This window comes from Bos grunniens, chromosome 11, assembly GCF_055505025.1.
Source record: "Bos grunniens cultivar Pamir isolate PY7600 chromosome 11, Bosgru_T2T1.0, whole genome shotgun sequence".
NCBI classification, from domain to species: Eukaryota; Metazoa; Chordata; class Mammalia; order Artiodactyla; family Bovidae; genus Bos; species Bos grunniens.
In genome coordinates, this window is record NC_141175.1 from 85,524,900 (window position 1) to 85,548,653 (window position 23,754).

The 23,754-nt window shown below is 42.9% G+C and overlaps 1 protein-coding gene across 5 annotated transcripts in view; it reads right to left on the reverse strand.

Moving 5' to 3' along the window:
• TMEM178A (transmembrane protein 178A) overlaps positions 1-23,754 on the reverse strand; it is a 103,650-nt gene that overhangs the window by 19,387 nt on the left and 60,509 nt on the right. Inside the window, exon 1 of one of the 5 annotated variants that reach the window (XM_086327354.1) lies at positions 15,712-15,855. The exons of 3 other annotated variants lie outside the window; for them this stretch is intronic. In XM_086327354.1, coding sequence (XP_086183480.1) covers positions 15,712-15,766 — 55 coding nt within the window. In that variant the 5' untranslated portion in view covers positions 15,767-15,855. Of the gene's footprint in view, positions 1-1,943; positions 2,114-15,711; positions 15,856-23,754 lie in introns of those variants that run through there. One more of the 5 variants, XM_086327357.1, reaches the window with a different exon arrangement.

Sequence of the window (23,754 nt, forward strand, 5' to 3'; positions counted from 1 at the left end):
AAGATTTGAACAACACTATAAACCAACTAGACAAAACAGGCATCTACAGAACACTCCACCAAACAGTAGAATATACATAATTTTCAAGCGTACATCAGACACTCCCCAGCATACACCATATTTTATGCAATAAAATAAGTCTCAATGCATTTAAAAGTCATGCAAAGTATGTTCTCTGACTGCAATATAATGAAATTGGAAATCAATAACAGAAGGAAATTTTGGAAATTCAGAAATTTGTGGAAATTAAGTAACACTTCTAAACAATAAATGAGTCAAAAAGAAATTACAAGGAAAGTTTAAAAACACTTTGAGATTAATGAAAACAAAATCACAATATGTGAAAATCTATGAGATGCAGCACGGAGAAGGCAATGGCAACCCACTCCAGTGTTCTTGCCTGGAGAATCCCAGGGGCGGCGGAGCCTGGTGGGCTGCCGTCTATGGGGTCGCACAGAGATGGACACAACTGAAGCGACTTAGCAGCAGCAGCAGCATGAGATGCAGTTAAAGCAGTGCTTAGAGGGAATTTACGCCTGTAAATGCCTACATTAAAAGAGAAAGTCTCAAATCAGCAGCCTGACTTTCTGAAGAAACTAAAAAGAGAAGAACAAACTAAACCCAAAGCAGAGAGATTACATAATTAGGGTAGAAGTAAAGTTAATAGAAACTAGAAAAATGAGGAAAGTTTTTTTTTTTAATTTATTTTTTAAAAGATTAATAGAATTGATAAATCCTTATCTAGACCATTCAAGGCAAAAGGAGAGAAAACTTGAGTTACTAAATTCAGGAACAAAACAGAAGACAACACTTTACAAAAACAAAACATGGTAACAAGAGAATACTGTGAAAAAATTATATGTCAACAAATTAGATACTACAGATTATATGAGAACTTCCTAGGGAGACGCAAATTACCAAAACTGACTCAAGAAGAAATAGAACATGTAAACCGATCGATATCAACTAAAGAGCCTTGAGTTAGTTATCGACTTAGTTTTAAAAAAAAAAAAAAAAATTCCCACAAAGGAAAGTCCAGAACCAAAGAGCTTCACTGGTGAACTTTACCAAATGTTTAAAGAAGAATTAACCATGTTTCATAAACTCTTAAAAAAAAAAAAAAAAAAGAGGAGGGAACAATTCCCAAATCATTGGATGAGGCCAGGTTTGCCCTGATATGAAAAACAAAGGCATCACAAGAAAAGAATATTACAAAACATTTCTTATGACTATGTATTCAAAAGTCCTCAATAAAGTACTAGCAAACTGAATTCACCAACATATAAAAAGGATAGAACATCATGACTAAATGCAATTTATGCCAGGATGGTAAGGTTGGTTCAACATAAGAAGATGAATTGATATAATACGCCTTATTGATAGAATGAAGTGCAGAAACCACCTCATAGATGAAAAAAAAAAAAAGCATTTGTCAAAATTCATTTGGTACTCACCAATTCCCCTAAGAATTAGACATAAAATAGGTATTATTAATTCCATTAGGTGGGAAGAAAAATCTGATGCTCGCAAAGGTTAAGTAACTAGACCAAAGCAATAGTACAAAGTACAAAGCAATAACCACACTTTAACATATGCAGTGTCACCCAAACTTTGCATAATGCTCACTCAGGAAAGTTAGGAATCCTTAACTCTTTTAGAAATACCTCTTAATTCTGTGGGTAGTAAGACCTGTAGTTAGTTTGTTTTCATGGAAAGGCATTTTATTTTAAACACGGGAGTGTATACATGTCAATCCCAAACTCCCAATCTATCCTTTCCTCTCACCCTTCCCCCCTGGTAATCATAAATTCAAGAACTGTAGTTATTAAATGAACTGTCAGTTTGAAGTGAAAAACAAATTTTTCAGTTTAGTACAAGCATATGCTCTTTTGGAAACAAACCTGATACCCAAATTGAGGCTTCTGTCTGTACATTTTCCATACCTTTCAACACACATTATTCAGAGACTGGATTGGCTCATGGTTGACTCAGTGGCCTCATCCTTCCTGCATCTCACAGAAGCTGCTTAAGGCTAGATATGGGGTTGGACTGGGAAGAAATTCTCTCAGACTCAGAGGGCTGGCCTTCTACCAACTCCCGTGCTAAGAATATCTTTGGTCCCTTGCTAAACATCATTACTAATACTCTCAGAGCCCATCTCCTCCTCCACCCCTGCTGGAGATGGGTGTGATCCCAGGGGGGCAGAGGCAGTAGCAGAAAGGAGGCGACCGGCCAGCCCAGTGTTCTTCTGCTCCCCACACATGCCAGGAATGAGGTAAGCAGTGCACACGCAACCAAATTACCTTTCCTTCCCCAGGAGGCTTCCAGGCTAAATTTAAACTGCCAAGAACTCTGAAATGAGAAGACATAGGAAGTGTGGAGAGTGACAAGGTCTGAATGGAGCACCTAAAATCCCAAAGATTAGGAGTATGGTGGGGAACCCAGAGCAACTTCCTTGAGTTTGCAAGAAAATGCTCTACAGCCCGGGAGTTACACTCCCTTGAAAGATTATTCGAGATTTCAGGCAGAAGTGGGGGTAAAGATGGAGAAAGGACAGATCGCAGTAGGGTCAGAGGCCTGCCATTAGCTCTTTTATATCCTTTAAACATTTGTTCCACCATCACAGCAGAAAGTCAAATCGATTTGAAAAGGAAAGTATATTATTAAGTTCTAATTTCCTATGGCATGCACATAAAACTGACAAAATGAAACTTCACGAAAATCACACAGGAAAAGGCCTGCAGTTGCTTGATGGTTTGCTAAAGACAAAGTTCTTCTGATAAAAAGACAAGAATACGTATATACATAAGGGGTGGTCAAGATAGAAGTTCCGTGAGATATACTGAAGAGCAATACTATGAAAATCCACAAGGAGGCATTAGATGCAAATTTTTTCAAATCCATGCATGCAAACTGAAATTAACTGGCTGTCCGGGCTTAGAGAGCAATGAATCTGGTTCTCTGGAAAGGAACACAAAAAGCATGAGATCATAGCACCAGATGGCATCACACAATGGGGGGAAGAGACACGCAGGGGGTTGAAAAGAACAACTCGTGGTCTATATTTAGTGATTAATTAGCTTCTTAAAGGGCCAATCAGTTCAGTTCAGTCGCCCAGTCGTGTCCAACTCTTTGCGACCCCATGAATCGCAGCACGCCAGGCGTCCCTGTCCATCACCAACAACAGAGCCACTCTAATGATGATATAAACCACGGAATAAGATATATAGACTATGCTGCACAAGGGTTAAAAATGGGGCTTAGGGGCTGGTGAATTTCTGTTGTTTCTGATGCTTAAGAGAAATGAATCAAATTCTGAGCTAAGTTACAGAAACTCACACTCTAGGTAAAATGACTGAGAAAAGTGAGAAACAGCAGAAGATGCTGTAAAAAATCATCAATCAATGACGAAGCAGTACATGCAGTGGCTAAAGGCCTTGCAGTCAGCCAGGCTCAGATTTGAATCCCAGCTGTACGATTTTGGGCAAATTACGTAACCTCCCTGAGACTCAGTTCCATCATCTGTAAAAGAGTGGGAACAATGGCAGATATTTCATGGGGTTATTGTGAGAAACAGAGATAGCACAGGATGTGGCCCACTCTAAGGCTCAGTAAACGTCAGCATTGGATTACGAGTTATCTCTCGGCATCTGCCCATGTTCACCACCAGAACAATCAGACACACTAGGAGTCTGAACCCTAAATGAGCATCGCTGTTGCTGCTGCTGCTAAGTCACTTCAGTCGTGTCTGACTCTATGCGATCCCATAGATGGGAGCCCACCAGGCTCCCCCGTCCCTGGGATTCTCCAGGCAAGAACACTGGAGTGGGTTGCCATCTCCTTCTCCAATGCATGAAAGTGAAAAGTGAAAGTGAAAGTGAAGTCGTGTCCAACCCTAGCGACCCCATGGACTGCAGCCTACCAGGCTCCTCCATCCATGGGATTTTCCAGGCAAGAGTACTGGAGTGGGTGCCATTGCCTTCTCCAAAATGAGCATTGCACATCAACCCAAATGCACAGAGAAATACACACACTCATGAAACACCTGACTGTACAACAGTCTAACCAGTGGCTTTTCTGTTTCCTCTCCTCCACCGCCTCTCAAGACTCCTATTGAGTCTTCACTTCACACCTGAACAGCTGGCTAACTGGCCACTTTGCCACTATTTCCCCACCTTCCACCCCACCCTGCATGCCACAGATAAACTTGCTGTGTGAAGGTGTGGGGCCTCTGGAGCCTTAGGTGCTCATCTATAAGGTAGGATATGAAAACCTTTATGATTGTTGCTATATCCACCTGCCTTTCACAGTATCATGAATTTAATATGTTTCTTTAAATTGATAACTCTACCAAAGCCTTTGGCTGTGTGGATCACAATAAACTGTGGAAAATTCTGAAAGAGATGGAATACCAGACCACCTGACCTGCCTCTTGAGAAACCTGTATGCAGGTCAGGAAGCAACAGTTAGAACTGGACATGGAACAACAGACTGGTTCCAAATAGGAAAAGGAGTATGTCAAGACTGTATATAGTCACCTTGCTTATTTAACTTCTATGCAGAGTACATCATGAGAAACGCTGGGCTGGAGGAAGCACAAGCTGGAATCAAGATTGCTGGGAGAAATGTCAATAACCTGAGATATGTAGATGACACCACTCTTATGGCAGAAAATGAAGAACTAAAGAGCCTCTTGATGAAAGTGAAAGAGGACTGAAAAAGTTGGTTTAAAGCTCAACATTCAGAAAACTAAAGATCACGGCATCCAGTCCCATTGCTTCATGGCAAATAGATGGGGAAACAGTGGAAACAGTAGATGATTTTATTTGGGGGGGCTCCAAAATCACTGCAGATGGTGACTGCAGCCATGAAATTAAAAGACGCTTACTTCTTGGAAGGAAAGTTATGACCAACCTAGACAGCATATTAAAAAGCAGAGATATTACTTTACCAACAAAAATCTGTCTAGTCAAGGCTATGGTTTTTCCAGTGGTCATATATGGATGTGAGAGTTGGACTATAAAGAAAGCTGAGTGCCGAAGAATTGATGCTTTTGAACTGTGGTGTTGGAGAAGACTCTTGAGAGTCCCTTGGACTGCAAGGAGATCCAACTAGTCCATCCTAAAGAGATAAGTCCTGGATGTTCATTGGAAGGACTGATGCTGAAGCTGAAACTCCAGTACTTTGGCCACCTGATGCGAAGAGCTGACTCATTTGAAAAGACCCTGATGCTGAGAAAGATTGAAGGCAGGAGGAGAAGGGGACAACAGAGGATGAGATGGTTGGATGGCATCACCGACTCAACGGACATAGGTTTGGGTAAACTCCGGGAGTTGGTGATGGACAGGGAGGCCTGGCGTGCTGTGGTTCGTGGGGTTGCAGAGAGTCGGACAAGACTAAGAGACTGAACTGAACTGAACTGAACTGAAGTGGGACACAGTTTTACTTGCCATCCTGTAACATTGTATTTGTTTTAGAATTCTGTATTTATTTGAAAACAAGGTGTCTTGAACAAGGTAGGTGCCATATAATTGTATAATGAATAGCTTTAAAGCTGTGCCAATGTAGCAGCGTCCACATTTAGGCAAACAGAAGATAAGAACATTTCTAGGGGACTCTGAGAGCAATAAGCTCAGAGTTTTCATTGTCCAACTCTGTCTTGCTCCTTCTGAGACCATACCATCAGCTCCCCCCTGAGTCAAGCCCAGGTTACAAGCCCCTACCTTCTATCCCTGACCCCCAGCTCACTTACCTGTAACTGGTCCCCAGTGGCTCCCCCTACCCCTCCCAGACATGTCCCATCTCTTCCTATACCTCCAACCTTCCCCTTAGAACAACCTACAACCTACTAAGCCCTCAAGGCTCAAAGTCTTCATTCAAAAAGTCTTCTCTGAGCACATGGCCCATGCAGCTCACCCCCTTCTCTGGCTTTATTTTGATGTTCAAGGCTGAGCCACACAATCTGGCTCTAATTACTCAGTCTTTATTGCCTAACAAATCAGCAAGTCTGCCTCCCCCGAAAATCTGAAATTCCTTAAGGGCCAGGCTGTGACTTCCCTTCTGGGTCTGTGATGTTTAAGAGGTACATCAGCCACAGCTGTTGACGAATGCAGTATAACTGATACTTTGGGTCCTCTAGCAGGTGAAACGGAGAAGGCAATGGCACCCCACTCCAGTACCCTTGCCTGGAAAATCCCATGGACGGAGGAGCCTGGAAGGCTGCAGTCCATGAGGTCTCGAAGAGTCGGACACGACTGAGCAACTTCATTTTCACTTTTCACTTTCATGCATTGGAGAAGGAAATGGCAACCCACTCCAGGGTTCTTGCCTGGAGAATCCCAGGGATGGAGAAGCCTGGTGGGCTGCCATATGTGGTCGGACAGAGTTGGACACGACTGAAGCGACTTAGCAGCAGCAGCAGCAGCAGGTGAAAGGGCTGGTGAATAGCGTGCATGGTTTCCTAAAACATTTCAAAAGCAATTTGGAATTCCATAACTGGCCACAAGCAGAAAAATGAAGAGCTCTCTCCCCACCAGCACTACCTGCACACATCCCAGGTTAAAAGGAAAGATCGACCGTGGGGTCACAGGGTAGGGTGGTCACCATGTTCTTCCCTAAGAGATTTAATTTCAGAGGAAGGCAGGTGCTAAACAGGAAAAAGGAAAGGTTTTCCTCATCACCTCCTTGAATCAGCATGAACAGCTCTCACTTAGATAAATACACTAAGTACAGTAAGCCTAGTAGCTTAAAGCTGACTTTTAAGCCTAAAATGACCAAAAGCAGTCCTGAGGGGCAAACCCATCATGAAGTGTCCAGAACTGAAGGCAGAAAGATATAAAATCAGTAAACCTATAATGTTGCTGTCCAGTAGAAATGGAACACAAGTCACATAAATAATTTTAAATTTTCTAATAGTCACATTATAAAAATAAACAGGGGGTATTAATTTTAATACATTTTAACAAGCAATCAAGATTTTGAACATTATGAATGAGATATCTGACGTGCTTTTTTTTTACACCAAGTCTTCAAAACCTGGTGTTTGTTTTTCCCTTATGGCACATCTCCTTTTGGAAGTCTCCTTTCAAGCACCCATAAGTCTCCTGTGGCTGGTGCCTCTTGCACTGGAGAGAGGAAGTTTCCAGATGAAGGTGAATAAGACTCTATAAAAGCAACTAAGAGCAAGAAGGTTGGATACTGGAAGTGCCTGAAAGGTGTGAACGTTATTTTTTGCTGAGACTCTTTCTCTACAATACACTAGCTTGTTCTACTATAATTACTTATGATTAATACTAGTGGAGAATCAATTTTTAGCAATGTGGAATTGTGTTTGTGTTCACTCTGTTGGAGCCAGACAACCTGGATTTGTATTCTGGCTTCACCAGTCACTAGCTGTGTGCCCTTGGCCAGTTACTTAACCTCTCTGGGCATCAATTTCTTCTGTTGTAATATATAGACAATGACAGTTCATCTATCACACAGAGGAGTAAATATATAGTACTTATACAATACTCATGTAATATTATTAGTGCAATTACTATTACTATTGTTAATACTACTACTGTTACTATTTCTACTGCTGCTATTTTGAACAAACCCAGACAACCACACTATTAAAGGTAAGATGCTGGGGAGTTCCTTGAACTGTAGAAAACACATGATCTCTGGGGTTCAATGCCAGAGGGACGGTTCAATGCCAAGTCTGATGGATTCAACCTTCTGCAGAGATAGTGAAAATCAACACAGGAAATTTTTTTTTTAAAGTGACAGTGGAGAAAACCAGAAATAATACTGGTCACACAGGCCCAGTCCTGTGTAAAGGTGGACACTGTCACTGGGTTAGGGTGATGACTGGTCTGCTGAACTTAACTGTCCTTGAATTTAGTTATGTTGCTGGGTCTAAAACATAATAAAACATTTAAAACTTGCAAACCAGGGATTCTCAGTTTTGAACCATCATGGCACACCATCAGGGACGTGTCTGGTGGCTTGGGGATTTACGATTAGAAGCTGAAGAGAGGATGTGATTTTCTGTGGCTTATGGGGGATGTTAGCCCAGCTGAACACTCTCTACCGCTCTCTCTTTCTCCCTTCCTTCCTCCCTCCCTCCCTCTTCTCTTCCCTCCTCTACCCACTCTCTCTAGCAGGATATGAGAGAACTGAAATGCAGAGACAGGTCCTGGCCTCTTTTTTTCCATCTCAGAGGCGGCAGGATGAGAAACAGGGGAGTGATTCCACCACTGGAGAGAAGGCAGATGCACTAGTAACCGATACCCCCTCCCTCACCCTATTCCCTGAGCCCCGACTCATGTGAAACCAAATACAGCCATCAGCTAGTGGATACAGGAGCATCACACGCTGTGTATTTTCCCTGCCACCCACAGGGGATACCATGTTGCAGGGACAGGCCAACAGTCATTTCTAGTTACTCCTTCTCTGGTCACAACATGCTGACCTCAAAGAGATCAATACAGTCTGGACAATAGCTGTATTAATAGTACCCGGGTCTGTTGTTAATACATACCTGAAGTTAAAATCTCCTGACTCAGGAAGGCATCCAAACAGTCAGTGTGAGAAGCACATTGAAGCTGTCTTCCCCCTCCAGTCCCCAGGACTTTTTCAATTCATGTGAATGTCAATGAGTATACATTTTTTAATCAGCAGGTTAAACCCTTATACTCTACATATTGGGAGAAACTTGGGAATATGAGTTTTTTGTGTGTGTGCATTTAATATATGTGTATAAGAAGCAGCATGTGCAGTACTGTGCTCAGTCACTTCAGTCATGTCCTGCTCTTTGTGACCCTATGGACAGTAGCCTGCCAGGCTCCTCTGTCGATGGGATTCTCCAAGCAAGAATACTGGAGTCAGTTGCCATTCCCTTCTCCAGGGGATCTTCCCCACCCAGGGATTGATCTCCTGTGTCTCTGCATTGCAGGCTGATTCTTTACCTGCTGAGCCACCTGGGAAGCCCCACAAAGAAGCTGCATGCAAGAGTGCAAACTGGAAGATCAGCTTTGGAACCAGCACATTGTGTAATTTAAACAATATACTTGACTACCCTGAGCCTCCATTTCCTCATTTGTAGAACAGAGGTGATATAATCTCATAGAACTGTTCACGAGGATAAAACGAGGTCACATATATGGAGTGTTCTAACACTGCCTAGCCCATAACTGATGCTTCATAAAGGCCAGTGTCCATTCACATCCCTCTCTTCCCGCCCTCTTCATAAGCAGGACCATTACAGTGTGAGTTCTGACCTGAGAGATGGCAGGAATTTCATCCTCGTCGCCAGCATTTGGGGAAAAAAATACTGGCTGTGTGTCAGTCACTATCTTTTGCCATCAAGAGTAAATCACCTCATCATTTATTCTTTATTTCATTTGCTCATTCATTCAACATTCATTTAGCAAGTACCCTTTAGATGGAGAACCTGCTTTCTGAATCTAGAATGGTGGTTCCACAAAAACTGAAAACTAACAATATCAAACCAAACTACAACTCTAAAATGGGGAAAGGGGGAGAGAGTGGAGGATGAATGGGGAGAGAGAGGGAGCAATCTCCCACCTGCCACATGATGACCTATAAATACTGATGGCTTTAGCAATTCACCAACTACTCAAAAAAGAGCAACTTTCTGGAGAAAAGCTGCCAATTGTAGAGTGGGTTGGCAGTGTCCCAGGGCAGATTATCCTTAAAAACAATGCACTCTTGGCCCTTTCCAGGTGCCTTCATAGAATTCTTCAAACTGACTACACTTTCAAAAGTTTGTTTCCTCCGTGAAGATAAGCCCTGGATCGAGCTGAACTGACTAATTGCTACTATACATGGAGATGAGGAAAGCAGTTTGGTAGAGCTAATTTATGAAAATATGGACAAGAGCAATAGCTCTGCTCAGACTGTGAAAAAAATCTAAACATATTTACTATCATGAACAATGTTCTCATGTCCCCTTCACCAGATGGGCTGCTGGATTTATGCTGGGATGTGTCACAGATACACATCAAGATAAATGGAAACTAGAAGCCCCTTTAAAAGCAGCCCTTAGGATCTCAAGAGAGAGCCTATTCTATTGCTGGCTTGATTACTAACAGGGTTGTAGTCTTGGGCTTTGATAGATGATTGAAATCAATTTCAAAAACCATACAAACTATTTTAAAACAATATTTTCAACTTTTTCTGAGTAAAGATCAAGGCTAAGTTCCTGGATGTAATCTCACAAATGACAGAATGATCTCTGTTCGTTTCCAAGGCAAACCATTCAATATCATGGTAATCCAAGTCTATGCCCCAACTAGTAACACTGAAGAAGCTGAGGTTGAACACTTCTATGAAGACCTACAAGACCTTTTAGAACTCACACCCCAAAAATATGTCTTTTTCATTATAGGGGACTGGAATGCAAAAGTAGGAAGACAAGAAACACCTGGAGTAACAGGCAAATTTGGCCTTGGAGTACAGAATGAAGCAGGGCAAAGGCTAATAGAGTTCTGCCAAGAGAATGCACTGGTCATAGCAAACACCCTCTTCCAACAACACAAGAGGAGACTGTACACATGGACATCACCAGATGGTCAATACAGAAATCAGATTGATTGTCTTCTTTGCTGGAGAAAGAAATGGCAACCCACTCCAGTATTCTTGCCTAGAGAATCCGTGGACAGAGGAACCTGGTGGGCTGCTGTCCATAGGGTTGCCCAGAGTCAGACACAACTGAAGTGACTTAGCAGCAGCATATTCTCTGCAGCCAAAGATGGAGAAGCTCTATACAGTCAGCAAAACAAGACTGGGAGCTGACTGTGGCTCAGACCATGAACTCCCTATTGCCAAATTCAGACTTAAATTGAAGAAAGTAGGGAAAACCACTAGACCATTCAGGTATGACCTAAATCAAATCCCTTATGATTATACAGTGGAAGTGAGAAATAGATTTAAGGGACTAGATCTGATAGATAGAGTGGCTGAAGAACTATGGATGGAGGTTCATGACACTGTACAGTAGACAGGGATCAAGACCATCCCCATGGAAAAGAAATGCAAAAAAGAAAAATGGCTGTCTGAGGAGGCCTTACAAATAGCTATGAAAAGAAGGGAAGTGAAAAGCAAAGGAGAAAAGGAAAGATATACCCATTTGAATGCAGAGTTCCAAAGAATAGCAAGGAGAGATAAGAAAGCCTTCCTCAGTGATCAATGCAAAGAAATAGAGGAAAACAAAAGAATGGGAAAGACTAGAGATCTCTTCAAGAAAATTAGAGATACCAAGGGAACATTTCATGCAAAGATGGGCTCAACAAAGGACAGAAAATGGTATGGACCTAACAGAAGCAGAAGATATTAAGAAGAGGTGGCAAGAATACACAGAAGAACTGTACAAAAAAGATCTTCATGACCCAGATAATCATGATGGTGTGATCACTCACCTAGAGCCAGACATCCTGGAACGTGAAGTCAAGTGGGCCTTAAGAAGCATCACTACAAACAAAGCTAATGGAGGTGATAGAATTCCAGTTGAGCTATTTCAAATCCTAAAAGATGATGCTGTGGAAGAAAGTGCTGCCCTCAATATGCCAGCAAATTTGGAAAACTCAGCAGTGGCCACAGGACTGGAAAAGGATTTCATTCCAATCCCAAAGAAAGGTAATGCCAAAGAACACTCAAACTACTGCACAACTGCACTCATCTCACATGCTAGTAAAGTAATGCTCAAAATTCTCCAAGCCAGGCTTCAGCAATACGTGAACCGTGAACTTCCTGATGTTCAAGCTGGATTTAGAAAAGGCAGAGGAACCAGAGATCAAATTGCCAACATCTGCTGGATTATCAAAAAAGCAAGAGAGTTCCAGAAAAACATCTATTTCTGCTCTATTGACTATGCCAAAGCCTTTGACTGTGTGGATCACAATAAACTGTGGAAAATTCTTAAGAGATGGGAATACCAGACCACCTGACCTGCCTCTTGAGAAACCTGTATGCAGGTCAGGAAGCAACAGTTACAACTGGACATGGAACAACAGACTGATTCCAAATAGGAAAAGGAGTATGTCAAGACTGTATATTGTCACCTTGCTTATTTAACTTCTATGCAGAGCACATCATGAAAAACGCTGGGCTGGAGGAAGCATAAGCTGGAATCAAGATTGCCGGGAGAAACATCAATAACCTCAGATATGCAGATGACACCACCCTTATGGCAGAAAGTGAAGAACTAAAGAGCCTCTTGAAGAAAGTGAAAGAGGAGAGTGAAAATGTTGGCTTAAAGCTCAACATTCAGAAAACGAAGATCATGGCATCTGGTCCCATCACTTCATGGGAAATAGATGGGGAAACAGTGTCAGACTTTATTTTTCTGGACTCCAAAATCACTGCGGATGGTGATTGCAGCCATGAAATTAAAAGATGCTTGCTCCTTGGAAGGAAAGTTATGATCAACCTAGACAGTATATTAAAAAGCAGAGACATTACTTTGCCAACAAAGGTCTGTCTAGTCAAGGCTATGGTTTTTCCAGTAGTCCAGTAGTCATGTATGGATGTGAGAGTTGGACTCTAAAGAAAGATGAGTGCCGAAGCATTGATGCTTTTGAACTGTGGTGTTGGAGAAGACTCTTGAGAGTCCCTTGGACTGCAAGGAGATGCAACCAGTCCATCCTAAAGGAGATCAGTCCTGGGTGTTCACTGGAAAAACTGATGTTGAAGCTGAAATTCCAATACTTTGGCCACCTGATGAGCCGACTCATTTGAAAAGACCGTGATGCTGGTAAAGATTGAGGGCAGGAGAAGGGGATGACAGAGGATGAGATGGTTGGATGGCATCACCGACTCAATGGACATGAGTTTGGGTGAACTCCGGGAGTTGGTGATGGACAGGGAGGCCTGGCGTGCTGCGATTCATGGGGTCGCAAAGAATCAGACATGACTGAGTGACTGAACTGAACTGAACTGAAGCAATTTTAAGCAAAACTGATAGGTTTGAACTTCACTCCCTTTACTGTTTCAGTCTACCCTCTCATAGTTAGGTGGCCTGGTAGGTTCCAGAGGCAGGAAGCAAAGGAGCAAGAAAATCTCCAAATTGGATGAATTATCAATTATTCACTCCAACAAGAGCTGAGGATGGCACTCACTACCTTCCAGTGGCAAGAACCTTATGGAAGAAGAAGCCAAATCTCAAAGTCATTTGTAGCAGCAGCAGGAAGACAATAGGCAGGGCAAGATCCCTCCGTATCCAGCATCTTTTACACTATTTCCCATGAGTTCTGGCTCCTCCAACAGTTCTATGGGCATTTCTAAATCATGACATAAATCTGCAGCCAGATAGCACACTGTTGAGACCCCCAAGAATTGCTATAGTGTAGTTATAGGAAAATGATAGTCATGCTCTTATTTATTATATTGCCTGTGATGCTATAGTCAACGTGCCTTCTCGTGCATCCTTATAAGTTACATAAGGCACCTTTCCTGTCCCTTCACAAGGAGGGCACAGCGGTTTGCCTTAGGCCACACAACTAAATGGTGATAATGATAGTTTATGGTGATAATGATAGTTTACCGGGGACTTATTCTGTGCCAGGGTCTGTGCTGAGAGCTTAACCCACATTTCCCCCGTGAGATAGGTTCTGTTTTACAGAGGAAAAAACAGAGGCTCAGAGGTTCAATGATCTGCCTGAAGTCCCACAGCGAACAAGTGACAGAGCTGGCACTGAATTTGCATCTGCTTCCAAAACCAGTTCTTAGATATCTTAACAGACTCTGTCAGATGAGCGTCACTATGATCATATCAGACCACATCTGATCATAACTAATTAGTCCTCTTACATGAATAAGGACAAAGCAGGCAGGCATGGATGGACATATGGCGTTGCTTTTATTGTAATATTAATGTGTGTATTTCCATCCTCTTTGCTCTCATACTGCCCTTTACCCACAAGGAAGCAGAAACAAAGACCAAAAAAAACCATTATCCAAAGCTCTGCAGGCAAAATTTCTTTCCCTGCTTGGTGAGGAGGTTTTCAGGTGCCTACAGAGGCAGAGGAAAAACAAAAAGGGCACAGGAGTAGCTGGGGAGAGAAAGGAAGGTGTAGAAAGGATGCGAGGGGCAGGAGGACCATTCGAGGCAGAGATTCCACCTCAGAGTCCTGGACACACATGGGTCCCAAATCCAGTGGTGGGGGCGGGGTGAGGGGGGTGTTGGGGTTTAATACCTAAAATGAAAACGGAAAGGATAAACTTCTTCCTTGACCAAGCAGAACTCACCTCTGATGGGAATCTCTGTGCGGGTTGGGAGAGGGAACGGGCAGGAGGAGGAAGGCCCACTCCCCAGCTCCCTACTTTAAATTGAAGTCCCCATCCTTCCCCCTACCAGAACTAACCACCTACCCACACAGTCCAAGCAGCCAAAATAACCATTGGATGCTTAATCCTGAAGCATAAATGTGCCTCTGTCCAGCTCCAGTGATAGTGTGAAGGAGAGCTGTAACTCTCTATTTCCACCTGTGCTTATCACATCTAGTCATCACACGTTCTTACTGGAGGACGAGCACAGGACGAGATAACCTGAATATAGTCCAGGGCTGTGTCTTGTTTACTACGGTTCTCACTGCACCTTATAACACACACACACACACACACACACACACACACACTTATACACACTGCCAGATTTCAGCCCACATCTCATCCAAACATCCCCACCAAATGTTTCCAGCCCTAATTTTACATCAGTCAGAATAAAAGACACAGACAACCAGCAGGAAAAAAAAAAAGTGCCAATAGGCAGTTCGGCTAAGTATCACTTCAATCAGCTATTTGTGGATATGGAGCTAAGAATCCAGGAAGTAGGCAGAGTTGATCTGAATGACAAAAATTACAGGTTAACCCTTAGCCCCCACTCATCTAGTCGGGTCAGCAGCAATGAACCTCTCCTTTGCTCCCCCCCGGCCCCCCAGCCTGTGCTCAGTGAGCTCTCTCCTGCAGCTCCCAGCTCAGCCCAGAGCTATAGCCCATTAGCATTCCTATCACTCTCCTCAACCCAAGGGGAAGAACTTCCAGCTGCCTCATACTTAAGCATCACCCTCAGCACCATAAGCCTGAGCCTGTGCATAATTGACAAGGAATATGTTGATAAGGAGTGGGACTGTTCCAAGTTTCTGAAGGATAACTAGGTAATTAAAAGAAAAACCTAATTTAAGAAAATTCAGAAGAAATGCTTTAAAACCCTCTGGCAACATCCTTTATGGATTATCCTCTTTTACAGAGACCTCGGTTTTGCCTTTGTCTGCTTTTCAAAGCCCAGGGCTAGATCGCCACTGTTTGAGGGCATCCACAGCCCCCAGCCTCCTCTGAAGGTAACTTAAAAGCCCTCGACTAGAAGCAGAAAGGCCACTTCCATTCCTCCTCCAGGCTCAGAAGTATCTGAGTTTTCTGAGGTTTGAGCACCTGGAGACTTCTTGCTCAGGACTTCGCATAGTACCCTCTGAGGACCCTGGCAGCCCAGCTAGCAGTTGCCCCCACTTTTATCAGGCAGTGCAAAAGGACTGAGAGAACCCCATGAACCCCCAGGAGCGCCCATGCAGTGCGCCCTGCTTCTGGCCGCACCACTTAGCTGCCTGGCTGGCTTAAAACCACAAACAGAGCCAGCCAGCTGCCAAAATACACCCTGAGACAGACAGACACACCCACCCACCCACCCACACACACGCCTCCACTACCACACACCAGGTAATCCATCAGCTCCCAATAGACAGCCTGGGCCTCGCAACTGGCTTAACATGAAATTACGGCCCTACCCTGCTACCTTTGATTTCACAGGCTATTCCAAGGACTAAGGGAGCACAGGTACTTCTGATGCTTGATCACCTCCTGCATTGCCCCCACGTGGGGGCGTGGAACTGACCTGGCCTTATCTAGTTTGATGTGTTGGGAACAGTTCTAACATCAGCAAATGAACCTTGTAACTTCCCCCCAATCCAATCCTACCTGTAAGTGAAAACAAACACAAGTCCTACCCTCAGAGAGTCTAGTGAAGGACAGTGGCATTGTTGAAATTAATAGGACAAGTAGATGCAAAATTATGACTCTGACGTAAAGGAGATGCACGCAGTGACTGGGAACCATAGAGGAGGGTGTCTGAGTGCTGAGGACAAGGTGGAGACAGTCCAGGAATGCTGAGGTCTCGAGGATGAGCAGGATTATCCTCGTGGAGCAGAAGGAAAGGCACACACGAGGGCTTTGAAGAAGGAGGCCTGTGAGACTGGAGTGCAGAGGCCGAGGAGGTGTCAGGGAAGATGGTACCAGAGGGGAGGTGGAGGCTAGATCACAGAGAGCCTGAAGGTGGATCTCCACTGTGAAACTCCACTGTGAGCCTCAGTGGAACCACCCCAGATTGTAAATGACCAGAATCGATGATGAGAATTGATTTTTTTAAAAAAACCAAACCAGCCAGAAAACACTTTCCTTTTTTCCCCTAAATGGAGAATGGACGGGAGGGGGCGCAGAGTCATTTGAGTGAAGGAGATACAAGTAGGTATCTACAGAACTGCCCAGAGAAACAGGTTCCCGACCAGGGGAAGGCAGAGATCTCCTGCAGTGAATCTTAAAACAGAGCCAGAGTCAGCCAGGTCACAGGGGTGCTGACATTAGAGGCAGCAATGGGCATTCCAGACAGAAGAATAGCAAAAGGGAAGGCAGAGAGGCAAGGAGTGTTGACAGGGACTGATAGGAGGTTCAGTACTGTGTGAGATGGAGCATGATGAGAAATAAAGAGCTAAGAGGGGAGGTTGTCAGAGACCAAACAGGAAAAGCTCCCTCCCCCACTATGCAAGGCCTCACCCAGCAAGTTATCAGGAAGCACAGAAGGGTTTAAGCAGGGATGTGATAGGATCAAGTTTTCTCTCCAGTAGGTGATTCCGTCAGGCGGACAAAAAAGGGGATAGGAGGAGAGACAAGAGTCAGAGAGATTAGTTACCTAGAAGGCTATGAGTCCACTAAAATAACTCTGCAGATATTAAAAAGAGATTAAAACTGGAAAACTCTTGTGGCTCAATGCTGGCTACAAGGCAGTATATATCATATTATCTAAATATGTCTCTGTACTTATGGTTACCAGGGTGGAAGGCTGGGAGGAAGGGACAGTTAGGGAGTTTGGAACTGACATGTACACACTGCTATATCTAAAATGGATAACCAACAAGGACCTACTGTATAGCACTGGGAACTCTGCTCAATATTATGTAACAACCTAAATGGGAAAGGGACTTGAAAAAGAATGGATACATGTATATGTATAATTGAATCACTTTGCTGTATACTTGAAACTAATACAACAGTGTAAATCAACTATACTCCCATATAACATAAAAAGTAAATATATATATGTGTGTCTTTATATATTTGCATAAAAACTGGATGAAAAGAAATCAAACTTTGAACAGGATTATATAAGTAAGTTGGAGGGCTACAGTTGATGTTTGTTTTCTTCTTTGCAGTTTTCTACATTTTCTATAACGAGAGCATGTTAATGAAAGTTCATAGTTAAGAAAGAAAGATATAAAGCACGGAGACAGCATGAACCATCCTATCACACTGATGGCAACAATTTACATTTCGTGAGTGCATGATGTTTAGTTACCCTAAATCTTAAGCCACAAGATAAATATCATTCTCTCCGTGTTCAAAGAGAGGAAAATGAAAAACAAGGAAGGAAAATGATTCACTTAACATGACACAAAGGGCTGGAGGCAGAAGCAGACAGGAACAAGGTAGACGTGTGGACCCTTGAGCTGGTTCAATTCCTTTTTTTGCTGAGAAATTATTTGAACACAACAGTTCATGCACAATCCCATAATTAGAACGAGCCCAACAGACTGCACGATTATCAGCCCAGATCAATAAAGAATAAGCCAATGCAAAGCCGTGGATAGACAAGGCCACAGGCTACACCGTTACAAGGACTGATTCCAGAATCCTGAGTGAGATTATGACAGTATTTTTCTAGAAGTGAGGAGAGGCCAGCCTTAGAAGGGAAGACAGCAGAAGCTGCTTCCACACTGTGCCCATCCTCATGCCTCCCGATGGTGTTAAAAGAGAGGAAAATTCCAACCCAAGGGGGACACAACAGTTGCTCACTTAACTCCCATGCCAGAAGAGGTAGCATGGTTCTATTTCTCTAATTACTGATCATCTCCTGGCTTTCCCCACAGCTCCAGGAGCTACATAATCCTGGCTGAAGCCACAGTGACATATACTGAACCCTCCTGGCTCCCTCCTCCCTAGGATGAGTTCCTATCTCCGTCCTAGGCCAGGCAGCCGTGGTCCCAGGACAGCACCAGGCCTGACTGCTGTTCTTCCATGAGTGCCCAGAAAACACAGCAAAAACAGCTTCATGGGAGACTGGCCCATGTGATCCTTATTTATTTATTTATTTGAAAACTTCAGAAAAGCTTAGAGAAACCCAGCGGTATTTTTTAATATAGTTCCTACAGCCTAAAATAACATTCTTGGCTTTGCTGGATGGGAGGGGTGAGGTCACGGGGAGGGAGGATGGGAAAGGGACGAGGCTGCCCCAAATTGCCAAGCTTGCAGATTAAAGAAGCACAAATTAGCCAGTGTCCAAGTTTATGCTAAAATGGACAACACTGGATTTTGCAAGCTAATAAAGTGGCATTTACATGTAAATATACAGAAAATGAATAACCAATTTACATTTTCTCAATCTACCCGGCAAGTGGTCCTGAGGATCAATAGAATAACAATTAACTGGAAGTTCAGTATCCAGGGGTCCTAAATTAACCTTGCCACAGTAGACCCCCCTGTACATGCTTTGCTTCGTCTAAAGAAGGTGGAAATGGGAGGTCATGGTGGAGCATGGCCGGCAAGTCAAGGTTGTGAACAGGATGACCTTGTGGGATGCCCTATAAACATGACTTAGCCCTGTCTGTCAGTCTCCTGGATACTCTCACAGACCCACACATCTGCCCTCTCAGTGGCCTTTCTATTTTTGAGCCCTTTTTAGTCCCTTGGGCTATATCATTTCTGCCCAGCTCTCAGTCTTACCCGCCTCCCCCGGCAAGGATGGTCACAAACATTAGATCATTCCATAAACAAGAAGAGCCAGACACTTTATCCAAGGGCCTCTTACTGCAACACAGAACACCCCAAAGGCCTCAGGCAGTGACCCAAGGATGCCTCCAAACCTTCACACGCTGAAGTCCCTCCAGAAACCTCACCTGCGACTATTTGCCCAAACTTCAGACCTAACTCCAACTTGCTTCACCTACAGCTCCCTGTTCCTGGCCCATTAGAAGCAGTAAGGTGGAATACAGAAAAGGACAGCTCAAGACAGACAATGGAAACAGAAGGAAGTGATATTTAGGAAGCAGCAAGCATTAAAAAAAACAAAAATCAGAACCAACACAATCATTTTCGTGAAAAGTATAGTGTTACTGCGACATTTGGTTTTGAGGCACATAGTTCCACATACCTCTATGCTCCCCAAGAGGAACATATCATGTTAATATGCTATATCCCAGTTATTATATCATAGTTCATAGCAACAACCTTGAGTCATTCAGCAAAAGTTAAATTTAGTGCTCTCTGTTTCAGAAGGCAGATGAGAAGTGTGTAATGCACTGAATAATAGATCCATCCAGTTAGATAAAAACAAGTTTCTGAGGCACAGAAAGGTAGGTTTTAGCTCTCTGGAAAACTCACCTTTTCCTTCCTGACACTATAAATAAGCCATAAAAAGTAATAATCTGGAAAACTCTGAAATCATTAAGTTCAATTTTAAAAATGAGAAACTTGGATTTAGAGAGGTTTAAATGACTTGCCAAGGTCCCATGGGTGGCACAAAAGCCAGGCCCAGGCCCACGGTTCCCAGTTCCCAGGGTTCTTCATCTCCTCCCCATGCCACGTGGCCTTCTTCCCCTCCGTATACAAACAGTAATTAACGGCAGTCCCTATGTTATTCTCCTCAACGCTGAGTCAGAGAACATGTCTCCTTTTTCTCGTTGTAAAAACTGCTCTGAGTTATACGGAAGGAATCTGCTGTGTAAATTTAAGGTGTTTTTCTTCATGAATTCCATGAATATCACACTCCTCGTCATATGGCTTCTACAGAGTAATTTCAGTTTCCTAGTGCATTATCTCCCACAGATTTTGTAAGAGTCTTCCTAGCGTTACTGTTTGTAAAAGGAAATAAACAAATTCCAAAAGAATGAAGAGACTTTCTAAGAAATATATCCCCAAATCAGCAGACCACAGTGAAGACCGTTATGTGATGACTCTTTCTCCTTGGAATTTTGTCTCCCCCATCTTCACCATCACCAATCAAAACAGGTCTCTCTTCTTTTTTTTCCTTCCTCTTAGATAAACTTCTAAATCTTCCAAATGACCCAAATGCTTATGATGGGGAAAAGTGAGGTGGTGGTATGCTCAACCTCCAGACCATATACACACACTGTCTTCTAGATCTCACGCTCTCTCTCAGTAAGAATCAGCCCGACTCTGATGGGGATAACTCAGATGATTATCTTGTCTACCCATCTCTGCTTTGACTGGAAGGATTTAAGTGAAAACAACTGGTCCAATCAAACATCAGAAGTGGAGCAACAGATCTACCATTATAATCTTGCCATGGATGCCTAAAGAAGTTTACCTGGGCATATCCTTTCATCTACATAAAAGAGAAAATTTGGGGGCAAGGAAAGTCATATCAAATTCAAATTTTTTGAATAGGGCTTTCAGTGAAATTAACTATTATGCCAGTGAAATTAACTATTATGCCAGCTACAATATGTGGCAAGCCACCTAAAATATCATTTGAGGGTAGAAAAAAAAAAAAACCAAGTGAATAATCAAGATTCATAATATGAATTAAAGTGATCAAATATAACTTGCAGGTATTTAACACAGTGGATTATTAAATTCAGAGAGTACATCTCTAAAACCTTTGAACAAAATGAATCATAGTAGATAATTGTGGATTTCTCTGACTTCACATGGCTTGTGAGTATTAAATACTGTCATGAAGCAAAAAAGGAATAAATATAGGATTTTTTTTTACCTGTAATAACAAAAAAAAGTGTATGAGTTTTTTCTTTCATCGAAATCTTTCAAACTTCTTCAAAGAAGTTTAAAATGAGCAAGTAAGGCAAAATTTAAATTATACGATACAATTTTCTAAAGGGCACTTCTTTTTTGCTCTCTATTATAAACTCTAACTTCAGTTCCTAAAGCCAGGTATAACTTATTATTACCAATTCCCTGTGAAATTATCTAAGAAGAAAAAAAAAATTATACAGTTGAGTCCTTCCAACCAAATGGCAAACACTGCTCGGGCAGAAAAGAATTCCTGGAACAATACGGAAAGTCCCGCTTTCTCCTTTGAAACCCTCAGGAAACGAAAAAGAAAATTAGCAAAAAGAAAGCATGTCACATTCAAAAGAGCAAAGGAAAGAAATGTGGGTGAACAATTGAAAAGAGAGAAAGGTTCTCAGATTTGGCTTGTCCTAATGCTTACCTGCTTCTAGAGAGAAATGACCTTTCTCTATCCTTACACTTTGCTGAGTTAATTAAGCTGCTGTTTGCTGGGCATCCTATAATTACTGCCACTTAATGCTGCAAAAGACCCAGCAGGTTACACCGATCCAACCCCTATATTCACAAATGAGAAAATGAAGATCTGAGAGGTGAGGTGACTTGCCCAAGGTCACATAGCTAGTTAATAGCAGAGGCAAGGAGATGCCCCGAGTCTCTGACTCCTGTCACCTCAATAAACTGCAAAATAAACTTGCTGAGAGGGAGATGATTTCAGCACGCCAGAAAAGCCACCAGTCTCTTGGAGAGCTATCTCAGCTTGAAGAGTCCGAAGAGCACACTTGAACCCCACATGGTTTTCCAGGCTTTTTTGTCAGCAAACAGCCTCCTGCCTAAGACACCTGACACAGCATCCAAATAGCTCAGAAACAAGCCTGACGAAGGGCAGCCACCAAGAGTCTTTCAGTGATTCACTCTAGCTCTTGTGCTTTCCAGTGAAAGGAAGTATGTAACTGGACTTGAACAGCATTACTGAAAAACAGAACATTTAATAAGCCAAAACTGTACAAGGAAATACTTAGAATAAACCTAGGAAAACACTACGTATCTATTGAGTTCCTAGTATCTGAAAAACCACCAAATCAGGTCCTGTGAGAGAATAAAGGAAAAGTTCCTTGAAGGTAGGGACTTCCTGCTACGGGATATAAGCTGAAAGACAAGAAAATTGTAACAAAAATGTAATCCTTTTGCTAAGGCTATGGTTTTTCCAGTGGTCATGTATGGATGTGAAAGTTGGACTGTGAAGAAAGAATTGATGCTTTTGAACTGTGGTGTTGGAGAAGACTCTTGAGAGTCCCTTGGACTGCAAGGAGATCCAACCAGTCTATCCTAAAGGAGATCAGTCCCGGGTGTTCTTTGGAAGGACTGATGCTAAAGCTGAAACTCCAATACTTTGGCCACCTGATGCGAAGAGCTGACTCATTGGAAAAGACCCTGATGCTGGGAGGGATTGAGGGCAGGAGGAGAAGGGGACGACAGAGGATGAGATGGCTGGATGCCATCACCGACTCGATGGACCTGAGTTTGAGCAAGCTCCGGGAGTTGGTGATGGTCAGGGAGGCCTGGCATGCTGCGATTCATGGGGTCGCAAAGAGTTGGACACGACTGAGTGACTGAACTGAACTGAACTGAAGAACATTTTGTGAGGAAAATCCTCCATAGAGAAGCACCCTGTTAGTTTTACAGTGGTTTTTAGAATACATCAAAAACAAAAGCAACCATAAATGTTTTGTTTTACATAATACTATCACTGCTTTTTTAAAATACCAATTGCTTTGCCTTCTTTGAATTATTAGTGTCCTAGTCTTTGAAAGCTCAGAATAAGTCTCTCTTCTCCCTTTCCTTAAATTGAATGAGTGGGTGAAAAAGAATGGACCAAATATCATGGTGATTTGAATCAATCCAGTGGAATTTTTTCAACAACTCTTCCATGGGAAGATAGCCATGTGCCAGATACTGAGCTAAGTGGCAGCTGTTCCCAACCTAGGTAGGGAGCAAAGTGGGCAAGGAAATAAACCACAATATAATGTGCCTGCATGCTCAGTTGCTCGGTCGTGTCCAACTCTTTGCAGTCCCATGGACTGTAGGCTGCCAGGCTCCTCTGTCCATGGAATTTTTCAGGCAAAAATACTGCAGCGGGTTGGCATTTCCTACTCTAGGAGATCTTCCTGACCCAGGGATCAGATCCACGTTTCTCCTGTGTCTCCTGCATTGGCAGGTGGTTCTTTATCACTGCAAAACCTGGGAAACCCCACAATACAATGTAGAAAGTAATAATAGAGGTATGTACAAAGCACACTGGGGTCCTAACTAACAAAGCAATTAATTCTGCAGGTAATGAGAGACTAAGGGGAGAGTCAAGGAAATCTAGAGAGGAAAAAACAATAGAAGCCTTCAAGGAGTGACCAAAAGGACAAGGAGCGGTGGCATTTCAGGCAGAAGAAACAAATTCCAGTGACACAGAGTGAAGGGCATACGTACTGAAAGAAGAGCAAATGATCTGGTGAAGCCTGACCCCAGATTGCAAGAAGTGTCTGAGTACATAACAAGGAAAGGAGTTGGAGCCACAAGGAGAAGGCTTTTTTATGAACTTCGAAGAAGTTTAGACTTTTAGATATGAGCAATGTAATGATTTTGTTTTGGTTTTGCTTGGTTTTGACCCCA